The 16707-nt window shown below is 38.6% G+C and overlaps 1 protein-coding gene across 8 annotated transcripts in view; it reads left to right on the top strand.

The window, feature by feature from the left end:
* The window catches only part of LOC131438635 (mitochondrial adenyl nucleotide antiporter SLC25A25), an 86758-nt gene extending 70518 nt beyond the window's left edge, over positions 1 to 16240 (top strand). For 4 of the 8 annotated variants that reach the window (XM_058608773.1, XM_058608772.1, XM_058608774.1 and 1 more), the window contains 3 exons: positions 13524 to 13682; positions 13754 to 14321; positions 14420 to 16240. In XM_058608773.1, the coding sequence (XP_058464756.1) occupies positions 13524 to 13682; positions 13754 to 14321; positions 14420 to 14634 (942 nt within the window). In that variant the 3' untranslated portion in view covers positions 14635 to 16240. Of the gene's footprint in view, positions 1 to 714; positions 1538 to 5743; positions 6058 to 6115; positions 6331 to 12712; positions 13190 to 13523; positions 13683 to 13753; positions 14322 to 14419 lie in introns of those variants that run through there. The other 4 variants (XM_058608776.1, XM_058608779.1, XM_058608780.1 and 1 more) reach the window with 4 other exon arrangements.
* The last annotated feature ends 467 nt before the right edge of the window (positions 16241 to 16707 follow it).

The raw sequence follows: 16707 nt of genomic DNA, 5'->3' as shown, positions 1-16707 counted from the left end.
ATGTTTTTTTTTTGGGTTTGCTTTTTTTATGTATACTGAATAAAAATCCACATTAATAAAACACCACCTTTCCACAACCTTTTCTGATAATTATTTCATACAATAATAATGAAAAATTCTTTTTATATTTGAATCATGAATCATGATCCGGATCGCTTTTGCCGAGCTAATAGAAAAATTTCTGCTGATAGCTTCGGCAATAATTGACAGTTAACAAATTTAGGATTGCCGAAATTTTCAGTAATACATTTTGCCAAAACGATTACCGAGCACTCGGCTGTGCAAACTCGGAATTTTTTGCTGAGATTCAGCAATAAAATTTAAGTGTGTATATTCGTAACTACCGTAGAAATAATTAAAGAATCCATTTCGAATGCCCGGTCTGTTTGTCTGTGCCGATACCTGATGGAGGTATAACAAAATATCTACCCGTTGCAATACAGTTGATGTGCCAGCCTCTACTGTAGCTACAAACATCAATTTGTGCTACACACACATCCCTTCTTTGATATAGGATATAATCACTCCCGACGAACGAAAGCTACAACAAAAAAAACTTAACTCACGTGGTTTTACGTAATTACCCATACTACCTACCCGTTGTATAGCATTCTGGGATTTTTAATTCCACTACTGCTGTATACCCACTTCTTGAACCGATCACTTATCAGCTCGTCGTTGTTCGCGCTTCGTTCGAGTGACTCTGCCCGAGAAGAGCATTTCATCGCTATAGCAGTAAGTGAATGCGGTTGCCGCTAATCAGTCTGAATTCTGCCAACATCAAGACTGGACGTGTTTTCTCTAGGCACGAACTATCCAAATTGAACCATCGAAACCAAAAAATAAAATACCTCAGTGCAGTATATGAGAGAATAAGTGCAGCTTCTGTAGAAATTTATTTAAAGAGAAAAAAAAACTACAGTGAAGATGTTTCTATCCATTGAACTGTATTCGAGGCAGTTAGAGTGGGCGTTCTAGAACATTTCTGTCGTTGCATTTCCCACCGTGCGCTAAATCGTCACCGATAGCGTGTGGCAGTTAAATATAAAATATTGAAGTGAGTGTCAGAAGACAGCACACTGTTGCTAGGCGCAGACCCGGTTGGCTCGGATCTGGTCCGGTTGAGTAGTAAACCGAACAGCTGTGTGGTGCTCGAAGACTGTGTGCGTGTGAAAGACCCTTCATCGAACAGTGGAGGTGTGTTCCGCTGAATACAGACATTCACCTTTGAAATACCCGCCAGAAGTGTTAAATCGCCAGTTGCTCGTGTTTTGTTTTTTGGTGCCCTTGGTTGGAAACCGTTGTGATATTAGTGCGTGGTAGTTCCGTGATCAGCTGCGCTGTACGAGGTCGTATCAATAGACCCCGGTCAATTACCGTGTTCCGAAACTCGCAGTACTGCGAGATTGGACCATCCATTGAGTGCTAGCGACAATCAACCATCCACAAGGGTATGGCACTGGAACAGAATTCCGTCCACGTTGGCGGCGATATCCTGGAGGATTTTGTGTTGGTCTTCAAGGAGCTGTTGTCTCAGGTAATTAAAATAAATCATAAGGCGTCAGAGTTAGAGTTTTCTCTCAAAAGAAAGCAATCTTGGAAGAACAAGAACACACATTCAACCCCGCGAGCGACGGACTCCATGCCTTTATCAACAGCTCGATCGTTAAAATCCGTCGAATTAAGTTTCGGGCGATCGTCATTTGTGTTTGTTCAATTATTTCCGCCAGCTTCGGTTTCTGGTTTAAACCAGTATCAAGCGCTTAGTCATGGTGGTTAACGCATTTTGACTTCTTGGGAAAATGTTTCGTTTCAACATTAGGGGAATTCCGATTCGTGCTGAAGTGGTTTCGTCCAACTGCGGGCATCTTATCTGCACGGTATCAGTAGACAGATGGATCTTTTTCCATAATTTTATCATTATTTATTCTAAGTTTATTATGAATAATTGTTTGAGTAGTTTGTTGTTATCAAACTAGGTTGGGTAAATTATATTAGTTGAAAACAAAGACCTACCAGGTAATCGAAAATTTGAGACCCCGTGTCGAATGATTTGTATGCATTATTTATTTATGTATCAGTGATTTACGAAAAAGTCAACAAATAGTTGGCAATCGTTACTTCTGTCAGGCACCTAGTTAACCTTCTTTGTGCACTCTCGAAGCTAACGAACAAAAATTTACTTTGTTCATTGGTCCGATTTGTACTGATAGATGAATTGAGACAACTGATCGTAATCTGCCATAAGTCAGGTTACATCGCGAAATCCGTGGGTGATTAATTCCAGTATGAAGCTGAATTTTTTGTTTAGTTTCTGTAAAATTATTGTTTTCCTTTACGTGTATATATTTTCTTATAAACTCAGTTTAATCTATGTTTGTTTGCGATTCGTCGCAGTACAAATGGATCACGTTGTTTTTATGGCGTTTAATTTAATTTGATGTGTTATGCATTTCATTATTTACAATTCAATTCAATTTTGATTGTACATTTTTCATTATTTCTATACGAAATAATGTAAACTGAATGGTTTTCTTAGTAATGATACATTAAAAATCCATCGAAGTCATTTTTGCTACAATCAAACCTGGTTGGTTTTTTTTTTGCAGTTTACCCGAATTGGGATATTTTTGAAATTGTGTTTCCGTACTACAGTTAGATTTTTTTCTGTTGTTGTTTTGTTTCCCAGGTTTCATCCCAACATGACAAAAATATTACGCCTTTTGCTTAAAAATCTTCATGCCATTTTTAACCTAATTCGAACAGGATCTTCTTCTTCGAAAGCACATTTACTCAAGTACTCAATTTTTCCAAACATTTTATTTGTCACAAATCTGCACATTCAAAAGCAGGATGAAGACTTTCCATCACTTGTAAAGCCTGTTGGAGCATTGTATTCTGTTGATACAAAAGATGAAGAGGTTTTATGCCTGCTGGAGAAAGAGATTACCAACGGCCATTTCCCTGCTCCCCCAAAATAAACAAAATAAACTAGGAAACGAGAAACAGATTATGAAATAAAATAGTAGATAGATGAAGGGAATAGTGAAAATGAAAATTTACGAAAAATCATCCTCCTTCTACCGCAAAACATTCTCTAATCCGTGGATCTGATCTTTTCATTTAAGCCACTTTGGAATGCGAAGGGTCGTGAATTAAAACTTCACTCATCCGTACGCAGTATCACGTACGGTACCTGTTGAACTGCAAAGTTCACTAACGTTTCAATATGAACTGCTAACGCATCGATTAATCGAAGACGAAACGTATATACAAATTTATCATGTACGTTTTGCGTTGTTCTATCGAGTTGCTTCACATTCCTGAGTCGCTTAACTTATATAGAGCTGCTCTACAAATTGGCAAAGGTTGAAGATTCGAGTCCAACTTCACGGAAAGTTATCCAAATTATACAAAATTTTTACAGATTCACTCGTCTTTTTTTATTTCCAATCTGTTTCTCATCAGGTAGCTTCGGTCAAGAGTAGCATTCTGCTTCCGTGATATTTACAAATGTAGATCGAAAGTTTTTGCTGTGACCAATTGATTACTTTTGGCTACAGGAACAGAATAGCTTGCCAGATAAATAATTTCGTTCGATATACATGCTCGAGTTTATCGAGGTCATTTTCGTTCTTGTTCGATCTGGTTTTGATAAATTTTGACGTACGTTTCATTGCTCATGATGTTGCAGCCACATAGTTGTTTAGAAAATTCCCATAGTTGTTTAGAAAATTGCCATAAAATTTATAAAGCAGTCGTAATGTGGCATCAGTATGTGCTTATTGGTTACCTGGGTTGAGTGTCATTGTGGTTTGTCACTATTGTGCTCTGATTGGACTTCTATTCTACTTCTTCAAGCTACGATTGACTGAAAAGTCCCATGTCTTCAAATCAAAATCGTTGTAGAGAGTCTTGGAGCGTGACTTTTCTAATCAGATTTCAATCTTTTGTACCTTTATTTTTGACAAATCGTTTGGCTCCTTCGACAGAAGAGTCTCCCTGAAGTAGATTCCCCAATTCTGATTGATTGTTTTTTATTTTCATGAGATCAATCGAAATTTTTCCGGGAAGTATGCTAACATATTTTTAAAATGCTTTTTTTATTCAAATTGTTTATAATCGATTTCTCGTGACATATTCAAACTTTCATTACTTAATCTGTTGACTTTTGCTATTAGTTTAATATCAATTTATTGTTTTAGCAAGAATTTCAATTCGGCCGAATTTTATCAGTGATAAAAAGCACAAATTGTCATATCAGCGTTGTCTCGGTAGCTGGCTGCCCAGAGCAACAAAAACATATAGTATAACTGAGACATTCACTGATATTTGGTCCCTTTCTATGATACGCAGGTTTTTAGTCTTCTCTTGCTTCAGTTTTTCTCTCTTTATGTCAATAATTTGATAAATTCTAGTTTTACGAATAATTTACAAACAAAAAGATCTCTTAAACAATTGTCTGACTTTGAAATAGGATGTAATTGAAATTGATTCCCAGGGCGCAATTAATCGGTAGAAATACACGCACAAAGAAATCTGGAATCTAATCACCGATAAGCTCGATTACCACCTGCAATCAGTTCCCAACGATCCATTTCTAGCGCAATAAAGAAAAATGAACGGAATTTTCCTATTCTGATTGCTTCGCACTTTTAATTTTAATTAACACTTGACCAGCTTCGTCCTTCTTCGACCGGTTGTCCATGAACGAGTGCAGCGTGCCGATATTACTATACACAACTTCACATACATACTAACGCGTACCGTTACCAGTCCAATGGCGTTGATGCACTATGCCAGTAGTCTATCTTGCAGGCGCTGGCGGAAGTTTTACGCCGTTTGTTTACTAATATCTTCGTTCCCCCGGCGGATAGTGGATAACACGAGTGATCGCGTGGAAAGCCATAAAAAGGCGTTGAGGGGTCGTGGAAAATTTATCTGTTGGAGTAACTTGTGTTGTTCATCGGAAGTGTGGGTGGGGGAATTCCAAGGACGCCGAATGTACGTTTCTGTTTTTTTGGTGTTTCCAACTTGCCGTCGGCATGTTTGGGGTGGTGCACATTTTATGGTGCATTTTTCCAACTCAGTGAAGTTGTTGTTAGGCCACATTTATTTTCAATTGATTTTCCAAATCAAAGTCCAATAGTGCAAAAGAATTTTTCTTAGTGGAAACTCTCTCACACAGGAAGCTTTAGTGAATTTAATTTTAGTACTGGTTAGAAATATTCCGCAAATATTCTCGCGGTATTTTGCTTTGGCATCAAACAGCTGATCGTTGATTTTAAGAGCAAATGAGCACTAGCGAACTGATTTGCAAAACTATTTTCAGTCGGACGACCTTTCAAGGACTTTGTAAAATGCCCCCAGTCGAATACAATTGGCGATCTTGCTTTGCACGTGTCATTTGAGCTGAATGGCGACAATTTGGATTGGAAAGTCAAGTTTTTTAAAACCTAAAACCGGTTCGTATGGGAAGCTTTCCGATCCTATTTTCAATGAGTTTGAGAATACTGCTAACAGTTTTTCAGCAAGTTCCGAAAGCGTCTTCCAGCGATCACTTCCGTAACTCGTTTTAGAGTAGGAGAGATTCCAACGACGGCCGGTCTGTCCGTTCGGGTGTAATGGCGTTGCCATGGCATTTCAGTTCGGAAAAGTGTTTCTCAACACATCGCTATAGCTGTGCATCGGTAGTTGGTGCATTCGGTACAGGTTGACTATCTTACAACCTTCTACTGACGGTGCACAGTTCAACGGTGCTGTTTCAACTGAAAGGTTCGGTTTTGTTTCTCGCTAGTTTTCTCGGCTGTCCCTCAAAAAACAGACAAAAGCCGAACGAGTCGAAATCCACTGAGTTTTGGCCTTATGCCGAGCGGTTTATTTTTTCGTGTAAAATGTCGTCGTCCGGGTGGTAGCAGTACTGACAGGGCCGTTGTGTAAATCGGTGATTATTGATTGATTGCTGGAACCGGCTGTTTTCAGCTTTGAAATTCCTGAGTTCTTCTTGCCATTATGGACACGCTGGATAGCGACTTCTACGTGGAAGTCGTGCTGAAGGTTTGCAACGGTAGAATTTTGTTGTGCCTACGGTGTTGTGTTTAGATTGCGGGTTGTTGCATGACAGCGATTAAAAAAGAGGGGCACTCGAACAGATTGCGTTACATAAGCGCAGGGTGTATGATGGTGTAATCCGTGTGGGATAGACAAAAGATTGAACCGGTGGTTTTAGAAGGATGAGTTTGTGTGCCAGCTTTAGGATAGGATACTGATATGTGTGGCTGTTTTTTTTTGTTTCTAAATATATGGTGTTAGATAATGCTCATACTGCGGGTAATACGCTTGAATAATTGATTCTACAAACTGTGATAATTGACTGTTGACGAGGGTATTAGTTAAGCATGTGATGAATTGTAACACTGTGTTATGCAGTAATCGATTTTCATTTAATTTAAGTAATTATTCGCGCGTTCTTTTTTAATTGGTTAGTACACTCTGTTACTTGTCTACTAGCAGAAACATTTTGTCAGCGAATGATCAAAAAGTTCTATTTGTTTTGCTATGTATGACAGACTTAACAGCTGTTTCAAGTACAATTCGCGTAACGATGTTGTAGAAATTTTGCACTGTGAAAATTCTGTTTTCAAATTGAATGTTGGAATTAGAAAAAAAAAATGAATATTCGTATAGAAAAATATCAATTTTTAACCATTTTGATTTTTGATGGAAATTCAGGAAATTTAGAACATTAAAAATTCAGTAAATTCGCTAGAGCTTCTTTTTCTTTTACTCAAAACAAACGGAATTGGCGAAAAATGAAAGTCAGTCTCAGTCCCGCTCGGAAATTGTGAAAACGAAATCTATGTTCAGTCGACAACACAACGTGGGGCAGTAGCTTCTAAATTGTGTTTTTCTTTCGTTTTCCTCTCTAATCTGTTCTCGAATTTCAGCGAAAAAAGCGTACAGACGTCTCCGAGGCCTCAAAAACTAAATTTGAAAAAAAAAAAAACATTTTATCAAACAGACAATTTTTAGCTTCCAACAGTTCTATTGAGATTCGACCGACTGATTATCCTACTGATTCGTCTGATATTTTATTGTCCGCTTACGTTTGCTTTGATATGCTTTCTTTTTGAAGCGAAAGCCCCTGGCGAATGAAAAATCATGGTTAAAAAGTGAGTGAAATAAAAAAAAAAACATTAATAATAATTTGAAGCGAAAGACGAAAATGCTACTGCTGCTGCAGAATGCGATAATATATTAATTAGACTGTAGAAAACCCGACGAAGAGACTGTTGTCTAAATGTTTTCTTTGAAAATAACGGCTCTGATGTTCACTGATTCTAAAATGTTCCTAAATTCTTAATTCAATGTTTGGAACAAAATCGGAACCTGCTTGTAAACACAAACTGAAAATAAATATATTTTTAATATTTTTTTGAAGATTGAAAAAAATATCTCTAGGCAGAGCTAATAAAAGTCATATTCATTGATTCAAAATGAATGAAAATGACGAAAAATAATAAGTCAATCTTAGCTTCGCTTGCAAATTATGAGAACGAGATTCATATCCAGTCAACGACATAAGCGGAAAAGTCGTTTAAAAATTGTGTTCTTTCTTTCATTTACCCCTTCAGTCATTTTCGGTTTTCAGTGAAAATTGTATTCAACCGGAGCTTCGAGAATCGATGATGGATAACGATTCACATTGATTTTTACCTGTTGGTGCTCGTATCTATCGTAGTTTTGGTTTCCTAACAGGTTATGGGGTTTATCATATTTTAGACACCTTGATCACTCAACGTTACAGATTTTCATTATATTAATAAAAGGATGAGAATTGAAATTCGATTGATTTTTTCTGCTGGCGTTATTTTGGTTTCGTCTTGTCATAGGGGAACGAGTGACGTCGGCATTGATACTCTCTTTTGTTTCAAAGGGATACGAAAATGACGGGTTTCAGTGAAAATCGTATTCCGTGCAGTGTCAATATTCAACCGAAGCTTCGAGAATCGATAATGACAGAAAACGATTCACATTGATTTTTACCTGTTGCACTTCGTATCTGTAGTTGCTTTGGTTTCCAAAGAAGCTCTGGGATGTTATTACTTCGATTTATCATATTTTAGGAACTCTTTATCGCTTAACGTTACAGGTTTTCATTATATCGATGAAAGGATTGGAATTGAAATTCGACTGATTCTCTCTGCAGACGTATTTTTTTCGTTTTGTCCTGTCATAGGAGTGACGTTGGCATTGATACTCTCTTTTGGTTCAAAGGGAGACGAAAATGCTTCGTCTCTCTTCGTTTGTTTTGGATGCGATCATTCGCGAATGAGACAGTAAAAAAATGAATATGAGACTGTTGGATTGATTTCTTTCATTGAGAATGCGTGACAATTTTGAGCTCGGTCTCTAGAACTTGAAGAATTTAGTATACTTGAAGCATTGTAGGCAATTTGAATACAGATAACTGCTGAAATGGTTGTTAACCAAGATTAATTTGCTCCGATTTGGATGATGACTTATACACGTCTTCAGTATAACAAATCATTCATTTTGCACGAATGAAGAGACCAATTCGATTAAAAAATGATTTTTGAAAAGGGCGAATGCATTTTTTTTGCATGCATTATCTTCAAATCATTGTTACATGAAAATTGATACTTGTTCAAAAATCGTGTCTAAGGAGAAATTGTAAGAAAGCATTTCTACGTAAAGATTTCAAAAGAGCCTAGAAGCAATTGGCAGATTCTTTTTGTTTACTTTATTTTTCGACTATATCTTATTTTACAAATGTTTGTTACATATCTGGTACTGTTAGAAAAATGGGAATATTGCCTTTTTTCCTGGAGTTATTAACAGAAGAGAAGAGAAGTAACAAAAATAAACTAACCTTTCATTATTATAATTCAAACTTGACATTAAAACCGACATTTGCTGTTAATTTGTTTAGTTTTCTTTTTAAAACGAGAAAGGCATAACCAAAATTGTTAACAGAATTTTGCAAAACTTTAAACTCTTGGTAAAAAGTTGCATAGAATCCGTATTCAAGTTGTCAGGAAATCGATCATACCCTCTTAAAAATATGCAATAAAAAGAAGCTTAATGTTATTAAAAACGACATTAGACGCTAATTTTTTATTAAAACAACATTGGACGCTAATTACTGTCGTCTTTTCGGCACAAAGTTTCAGATAAAACAATAAATCACAAAGAAAAAAATGGCTTTACTTTGCAATATTTTCCTGTAAAAAATACTTTTTGAGAAATAAGTCGATGAAGAGGTATTTTTGAGAAAGCTTCTTAAAAATCATGATTTGCGGTGTTCACTGTATCTCATCGCAGACTAATCAGAAGTGAACAAATGAACGCAGCATTATTAGAGTAGAAGTTTTTCTAGACCCCTACGTTTCTGTTTGATTTTTTAATTTTTTTTTTGAATTTTTGGTGGTTGTTCAAAGTGAAAACTACGATTTTTTACGAAAAAATCCACCATTTTGTAGTTGTTAAACCTCCCCAAAGTAACAAACAACGAAAAGGAAAACGTTGGAGTCTGGTTATTTATATGTAGAAAGTGTGTGAAAATTTTGAAGAAAAAAAAATTGGTGCAGTAGTTTTTGAATGACGATGGACACGGACTTTCAAAACCTGCTTCCGAGGAAAACGCGTTCAAAGGTTTTTGTCTATAAAATCACGGGAAACAATTAATTACTCTAGGGAGCTCGTCGGGTCTAACATTTTCAAAAAATCATATTTTTTCTTTTATAATTTATTATAACGAAACGTTTCAAGAATGTTTTTTAAAGTTTTCAAGTCAATCGAAGTAGAAATCTTGGGCCTATGCGCCGAGCTCTTGCCATAAATAAAGGTCCATAACATCCAGAGTTTCGTTCCAATAGGCTCGAAAACTTCACAGAAAATTCTTCAAATGTTTTACTATAAGAAAACAAAGAAAATAATAAATGATTTTTCAAAAGTGTTAGACCCAACCCGCCCCTTAAGTGCAATTCTGCACCTTTCAGTGCAATTTAAAATTGCCTATTTTCGGAGTGGACGAAAATTCTAAAGACTGATTCGAAAAGATTGATAAATGAAACAGGGAAAATGAAAATTTGCGACAAAAAAAAACGTACCCGGAGCCAGGGCTCAAATTTGCACATTTTTTCGACCCTAGCAACTATCCTGCCATTTGAACAACTATGGGGATGCGGGGAAACACTTTCTCGGAACGACTAGCTTGTAATTTGGTTCGGTATGATATGTACCAAGTCGTTCGAAACTCAGGTTATCTTGCCATCAAGTCATTAACGATATCCATACGAATTCATCAATTAATTCACTTAAATTAAAAAAAAACTGATTATGGATGATTTCGAACTCTATTTCCGAGGCTCCCGAAAACATGCATCGAGAACCAACGCAACGAATGGGTCTTCGGCACGTCATCAATCGTCAAGGATAAAAATTAAAAAAAAAAAAACAATTTGCTGTGTGTTTTCATTGTTATTTCCTTATTTTGTATCATAACTCGTAAAAAATTTTATAACGGATAACAATCTTCAGTCTGTAACTCTGGAAACGAAACTCGGATTTGAATACAATTTGATAGTTGCGTGAAAATCGGTTAAACAGTTGAACTTTTTGAAATGCTTTTAGCTTGACTCAAACGGGTATTTTCTACCCAACAAACTTTCAGCAACAGCAACGGCACCGGATCCGGTGCTCAGATTCCTAATGAAATGCGATAGCAACTTAGATAAAGCGATTTTTATTTTAATTTTGGATGAATATTTTTTTTTTGTTTTAGTTTTGCCTCCAGAATCAAAATTTAATTTTCTATTATTCTTTTCGCAAACGAAACAGTGTGTAATGAGCTGACTCTGACTCTTACAATACGCGATGCTCGACTTAATACTCCCTCTTATCTCTTTGTTCTCCTGTTCTATTTTCTTGTTCAATGGAAATTTTTTTCTATAAAACTGCTTAGTATTTTAGCTCTTTATCGATCTGAATTTTCTAAAGAAACGTGTCGCTTCACAGGCAGTACTTTCGACGTGATTTATCTGAACAACCGCAAATCGCTTGCCATATCATAAGTTCTTCTATCCACAATGGGTAACACGCGACAACAACAACAACAACTGTACAGGTGGTCTTTGCGCATCATCACCGAACGAAGTAATCTTGTTACTATGCGCACAATGCTTTTCAGAAGTTGCAAAACATCATCACGTTCCTGGTGGGTGTTCATGTTCTGTCTTGATAAGATGCTATTTCTAGTACGTCTGGTTTAAATACGGCTAGACTTGAAGTTCACAAAGACTTGTAGATTTTTTAATATAAATTTATCTACTGGAGAGTAGAGTGAAGATAAGAAGTCCAGCAAAGTGAACTCTTGTTATGTCATAGGTCCAAAGGCCAATGAGATAACGATCACAGCAGGATAACGCCTACCGTTCGATTTAGTTTCTATGGAGTCAGAAAACGACGTCATCTCTAACAACTGCTGCATTGCTTCCGTCGTAGTGGTTATCAATGCCACCAAGTAAACCAGTATGTTCTGCCCTGTCTGTACTTTCCTAGTACTCTGACTGAAGGGCGTGAACCGAATCTTATCGCTGGCAAGTCCAAAAAGGCAGTCGTTCGTCAGCTGATTTCCAGCCAACAGTTTTCCAGTCCTTGTCCTGGCAACAATTATTACTGGCCGAATTTGAGTTTGTTGTGCGATAAGGCTCTGCTCACGGAAAGAGGGCCAATCTCGGTGACCTTCGGTTGGGTGTGTGCCTCGATTTTGGAGGTAATCTCGACGCATGAAGTGCCGCGTGCCTTGAGACTTTCGAGTCGCACTCACAGACTGGTGCTAACTGATGATAATTACTATTAGTACGAGATCCGCTTGACGAGGATCCGACTTATTCAGGCCGAATTGATGGGTTGGTTGATGACAATTTGATTAGCGAGTTGAACCAGTACAGCTCGTTAGCGCATTTATTTGAAAGCAGATTACAACCGGTTCAAGGCGATGAATGGCGATTCATTTCAGATCGTTTAAAAAGAATTATGATTCGTCTTCGACTCGTCAGTGCATAACAGTTTCTGTGTGCTTAGCAGTTCATGTAGAATTGCTGTCAACGTAAACTGTGAAACTGGTTAACCCCTAAATGAACGAAAATCTATATTCTTCTCCTTAGTTTAACCCGGATGTGCTTCGGAAAGTCCTTCCAGTGTTCGAACGATGGGATCATCGGGAAGTAAATATTTATCCGACCTGCCAGCGCATGGAGTCCGAACTTTCCCTGTAAACAAATGATCTCCACGTTTGATTAGCTCCGAATGTTTTCGAACCGAACTAGCATAAACATTTGAGTGGCGAGTGTAGCTCTCAGTGTTAGTATCGGTATCAGCATGTTTGTGTCTGATTAGTTGCTGACCGAATCTGCGACTTGCCAGCAGTTGCTTCGCAAAATTCTGTTATCAGTTTGTAAACGTCAAATATGCATCATCATTCCACGCTGAGATCAGTTGTTTTGGACATTTTTATTAGAATCGTTGATTGATCACTGTTTTTTATTTTTGAAGAAGAAAATTGATTTTATAATCATTCGATAACATATTAATAGGATAATATTTTCATGTCTCTAATGAACAGTGTCTGTTCCAGCATTCTGTAAACTGACTGTTTTAACTCTATGATTGCATATTCGACCCACATAACTTGAGTAGTTCCTAATCACATTTTGTTGGTAATGAACTGAACTTTGAGCGTGTCGTGAAACGCGATTGATAGTGGACCTACTTCACGCCGAGAAAGCGTGTTCAAACATTTGTACAACTGAAGCAATTGCGCGCATGCTCGCTCGCTCACTCGTAAATCAGGTTGATCACGTTGCGACTACGTCAAACGACTGTGGTGACGTTACAAAACGCGATCAACGCATACACAGTGGGCGCTGGTGGTGTTGATACGAGGGAATCGCACAGCAGAGAAAGGAGTGAACCAACACTGTCAGGATGTTGATTAACACTTCATTTACGTGTTTCTGTTTCACTGTAACTGGTGGAAACTAGTTCAACCGATTGGCCGTATACTGTCAAGTCTGTTGCGCGAGATGCTTTGTTGTACTTTTACAAACAAGAAATGTCTGGTGAAATTTACTGCCTGATTTGCGTCATCCACCATCGTCTCACGGTCAGTAAAAATATTTGTAGCTTTTATTCTTTTGCACAGAAATTCGAAAAAGAAGTCTAGTTTTCAAAATCATGATCATGACACACATGAAACAAACGTTTCCCATCGAAGTAGGCTCATTATTTTGTAAAATCACCCGTCAAGCTTCCTAGTCGTTGTTGTTTACGCTTGTCCCAGAACGAACTTCCTCTGACATTCGTCCTCTGTAGACACAGTGCCACATGCCCGGGATAATTCCACAATGACATACAATACTATGTCCGGGAGTCCCAGTGCAACCAGTAACAGCAGTACTAATTGTGAATCGTTTCTCCGCTATTATCGTTACTTTCAGTACTTGGACATCGGCGAAGATCTGAACGTACCTGATGACTTCACACAGAGCGAAATGCAGAGTGGCATGTGGTGGCGACACCTGGCCGCGGGAGGAATAGCGGGAGCAGTCTCGCGAACCTGTACGGCACCACTCGATCGACTGAAAGTATTCCTGCAGGTAAACGAAACCAAAACAAAAAACAAACGCCCTTTATTCTAACCACCTTTGTTTCTGACCATTTTGAACAGGTTCAATCTAGTAAACAGCGAATCTCAGACTGTCTGCAGTACATGCTGAAGGAGGGAGGCGTCCAGAGCTTGTGGCGCGGTAACTTCATCAATGTGCTGAAAATCGCACCGGAATCCGCCATCAAGTTCGCCGCTTACGAGCAGGTCAAGCGGTTGATTCGGGGCAACGACAAACGCCAGATGACCATCTACGAGCGGTTCGTGGCGGGTGCCTGTGCCGGCGGTGTTTCCCAGTCCGCCATCTATCCACTAGAAGTATTAAAAACCCGACTAGCGCTAAGGAAAACCGGACAATACAGTAGTATAATTGACGCGGCCACCAAGATCTACCGTCGGGAAGGTCTACGATCGTTCTACCGTGGCTACATTCCAAACATGCTCGGTATCATACCGTACGCCGGTATCGATCTGGCCGTATACGAAACGCTGAAGAAGAAGTATTTGAGCCATCACGAGACGGAACAGCCCAGTTTCTGGTTGCTGTTGGCGTGCGGTAGCGCCTCCAGTACACTTGGGCAGGTGTGCTCCTATCCGCTGGCGCTGGTGCGGACACGACTGCAGGCACAAGGTAGGCTAACGGTCGTTTCATTGACATGAACATTCCATTTTTAAAAAGTAAAATAACATAGAAAAATCTATAATTTTATTTTTCCCTATCTTTTTCAGCGGTCACCATTGGCTCGCAAAATCCAGCGGACGGATTGACGGCCCAGGTGCAGCCGAACATGTCCAACGTGTTCAAGCGAATACTGCAAACCGAAGGCCCCCTGGGTCTGTACCGGGGCATAACACCCAACTTCATCAAGGTGCTACCAGCCGTCTCGATCAGCTACGTGGTGTACGAGTACTCGAGCCGTGCCCTCGGCGTGAACATGACGTGATTTGCTTCGACTTGGGCGTTCGTTTTTCAGCTACTACTGCTGCTACTACTAGCTCCGCTCGTCATGCTGCAAATTCTACTGGCCGCCACTAGACTGGTGGTGGCCATTCAACTAACAGTCATCTCCGTCGGTTTTCCTCACCATCATCGTTATCGTTGCCGCCGCGCTATTCCTGCTGTTGCCGCCGCTGCCGTTTTTCTCGATGAAGCAGCGGCTTGGTTTATTCAGCTATTCATCTTCTACATTGTTCTTCATGCTGATCCTTCTGTCATTTTGTCACTACTGGATACCGTACCCAAGATGTCAAAGGAAGGAAACGGAGAATATAAAACATCCGTCGTTGTGAAACGAGTTCTTTTTGCAAAACCAGACCCTAACAGCGAACCTACAGGCCCGTGCTTTAATTTTCTTTTAAGATGTACATACTGCAATTTAATTTATTTTCCAATTCATTTTTTTATAACTAGCAACAAATTTCAAATGCCTGTTTTAGAAAGTAATTAGTTCTTTTTTCACAATTTAGAAGTGCTACAAACACACACACACACACACACACACTCAATAAGAGACATTTATACGATTCCAATGTTAATTGCGAATTAAAGCAAAAGCTAAAGTGTTATTGCAACTGAACCGTTCAAGTCTCTCTAAAATCTCCGGTATTTTAAAAACAAACACATCCATTAACAAGCAAAACATTGAACCGGACAGAAACCGTATAAGCGAAGCTTATAATAGCAGTTAACAAGTAGGAACTTTTCTCAAGTTATTTATTTTATCTTTTAGTTCAGCATTAGGTGTATTAGCAAATTTTGCAAACGGTATGGATGTTATTATTATTCCACATTCGAGCAAAGCAACTGGTGTCAAACTTAGCTTCATAGAAAAACAAAAACAAAAAACGATATTTTGGAAAGCAGAAAACGATGGCGTTGGGTTTGCACCGGCTGAATCGGTATGCGCCTTTCCGGTTAGGATAGTAGAATACAGATAGATGACGGGTTCCTTTCTCGAGAGTGGCGCTCCCGTCGTCGCGTGATCTCCGCGGCCGGTTCCGCGGGGCAGGCGAACGATGGTGTTGCCCTTTCCGCAAAATGGGAGCGAAACGGATTTACTTCCTGCGGATGTGTGTTGAGTGTGAATGTGCGTGCGAGAGCGTGAATGTGGACTTAGATAGGAATGGAAGAAAGGTCTATTAGGATTCCTTTTTGTAATCCGCTTTTTGTTTAGCTAGACTTTTTTCCCCGAAATACTTCGAGGCAGATGGGTAAGACAGAGAGCAGAATATGAAAATTTTTCAAAACTTTTCTTAAATTTTTACGATATAAAATCATTGACAACATATGTTAGACTTGAATTTTGGACGAGTTGAAAGCTTGCGAGTTGCATCCTTCAAATGTGGAGAATGCAGTGTCGTTTTTTCAGTTATTTACTAAAATAGGCTTCGGTAAATTGTTGAGGTGATTATGTAATGGCACAATAGAGGATTGATAAGCGTAAACAGATCTGTTGATGTGAAAGTAATCATTACCGGAAACCAAAAGTGACTAAAATAATGCAAAATTGAGACTTTTTCTTTGAAATATAGCGATTTATTTGAAATTTATACCGCTTGTTTTTCTTTCCATTTCATTAATTGGCCTTATGTTATTTACTTTTATATTTGTGTTGTTGTTTTGAGTTGTTTTGGCTGAACGCGCGCTGCTGTTAAGTGTGAGAAAAAACAGGTAGGGGACGGGTATAGCGTGATGGGTTAGTCGATGCCTTTCACGCAGCCCACCTGGGTTCGATCCCCAACCCCGCACATAGGGTCAGAAAGCTTTTCTGGCCCGAAGAGGCGAATGACCTTAAGGTTAAAACCTCTATAATTGAAACAAAAAAAAACAGGTAACAGTTTTGATTTCAATTTAGGATGTTAATTTCCTTACGGTACTTATTTTTTATCAAAATTATGCTTAAAATTCGATAAATTCTGTACTCAGCGATAATGCAGGGGAACGCTCGATGTTATTTTAGGTACGACCTTTGAAAATTCATCAATTTCTATGGAAAGTCGAATTGTCGATTTTGGAA

This window comes from Malaya genurostris, chromosome 3 (assembly GCF_030247185.1).
Source record: "Malaya genurostris strain Urasoe2022 chromosome 3, Malgen_1.1, whole genome shotgun sequence".
NCBI classification, from domain to species: Eukaryota; Metazoa; Arthropoda; class Insecta; order Diptera; family Culicidae; genus Malaya; species Malaya genurostris.
Note: the sequence above shows the minus strand (reverse complement) of the source record. Positions and strands in the feature narration are given on the sequence as shown.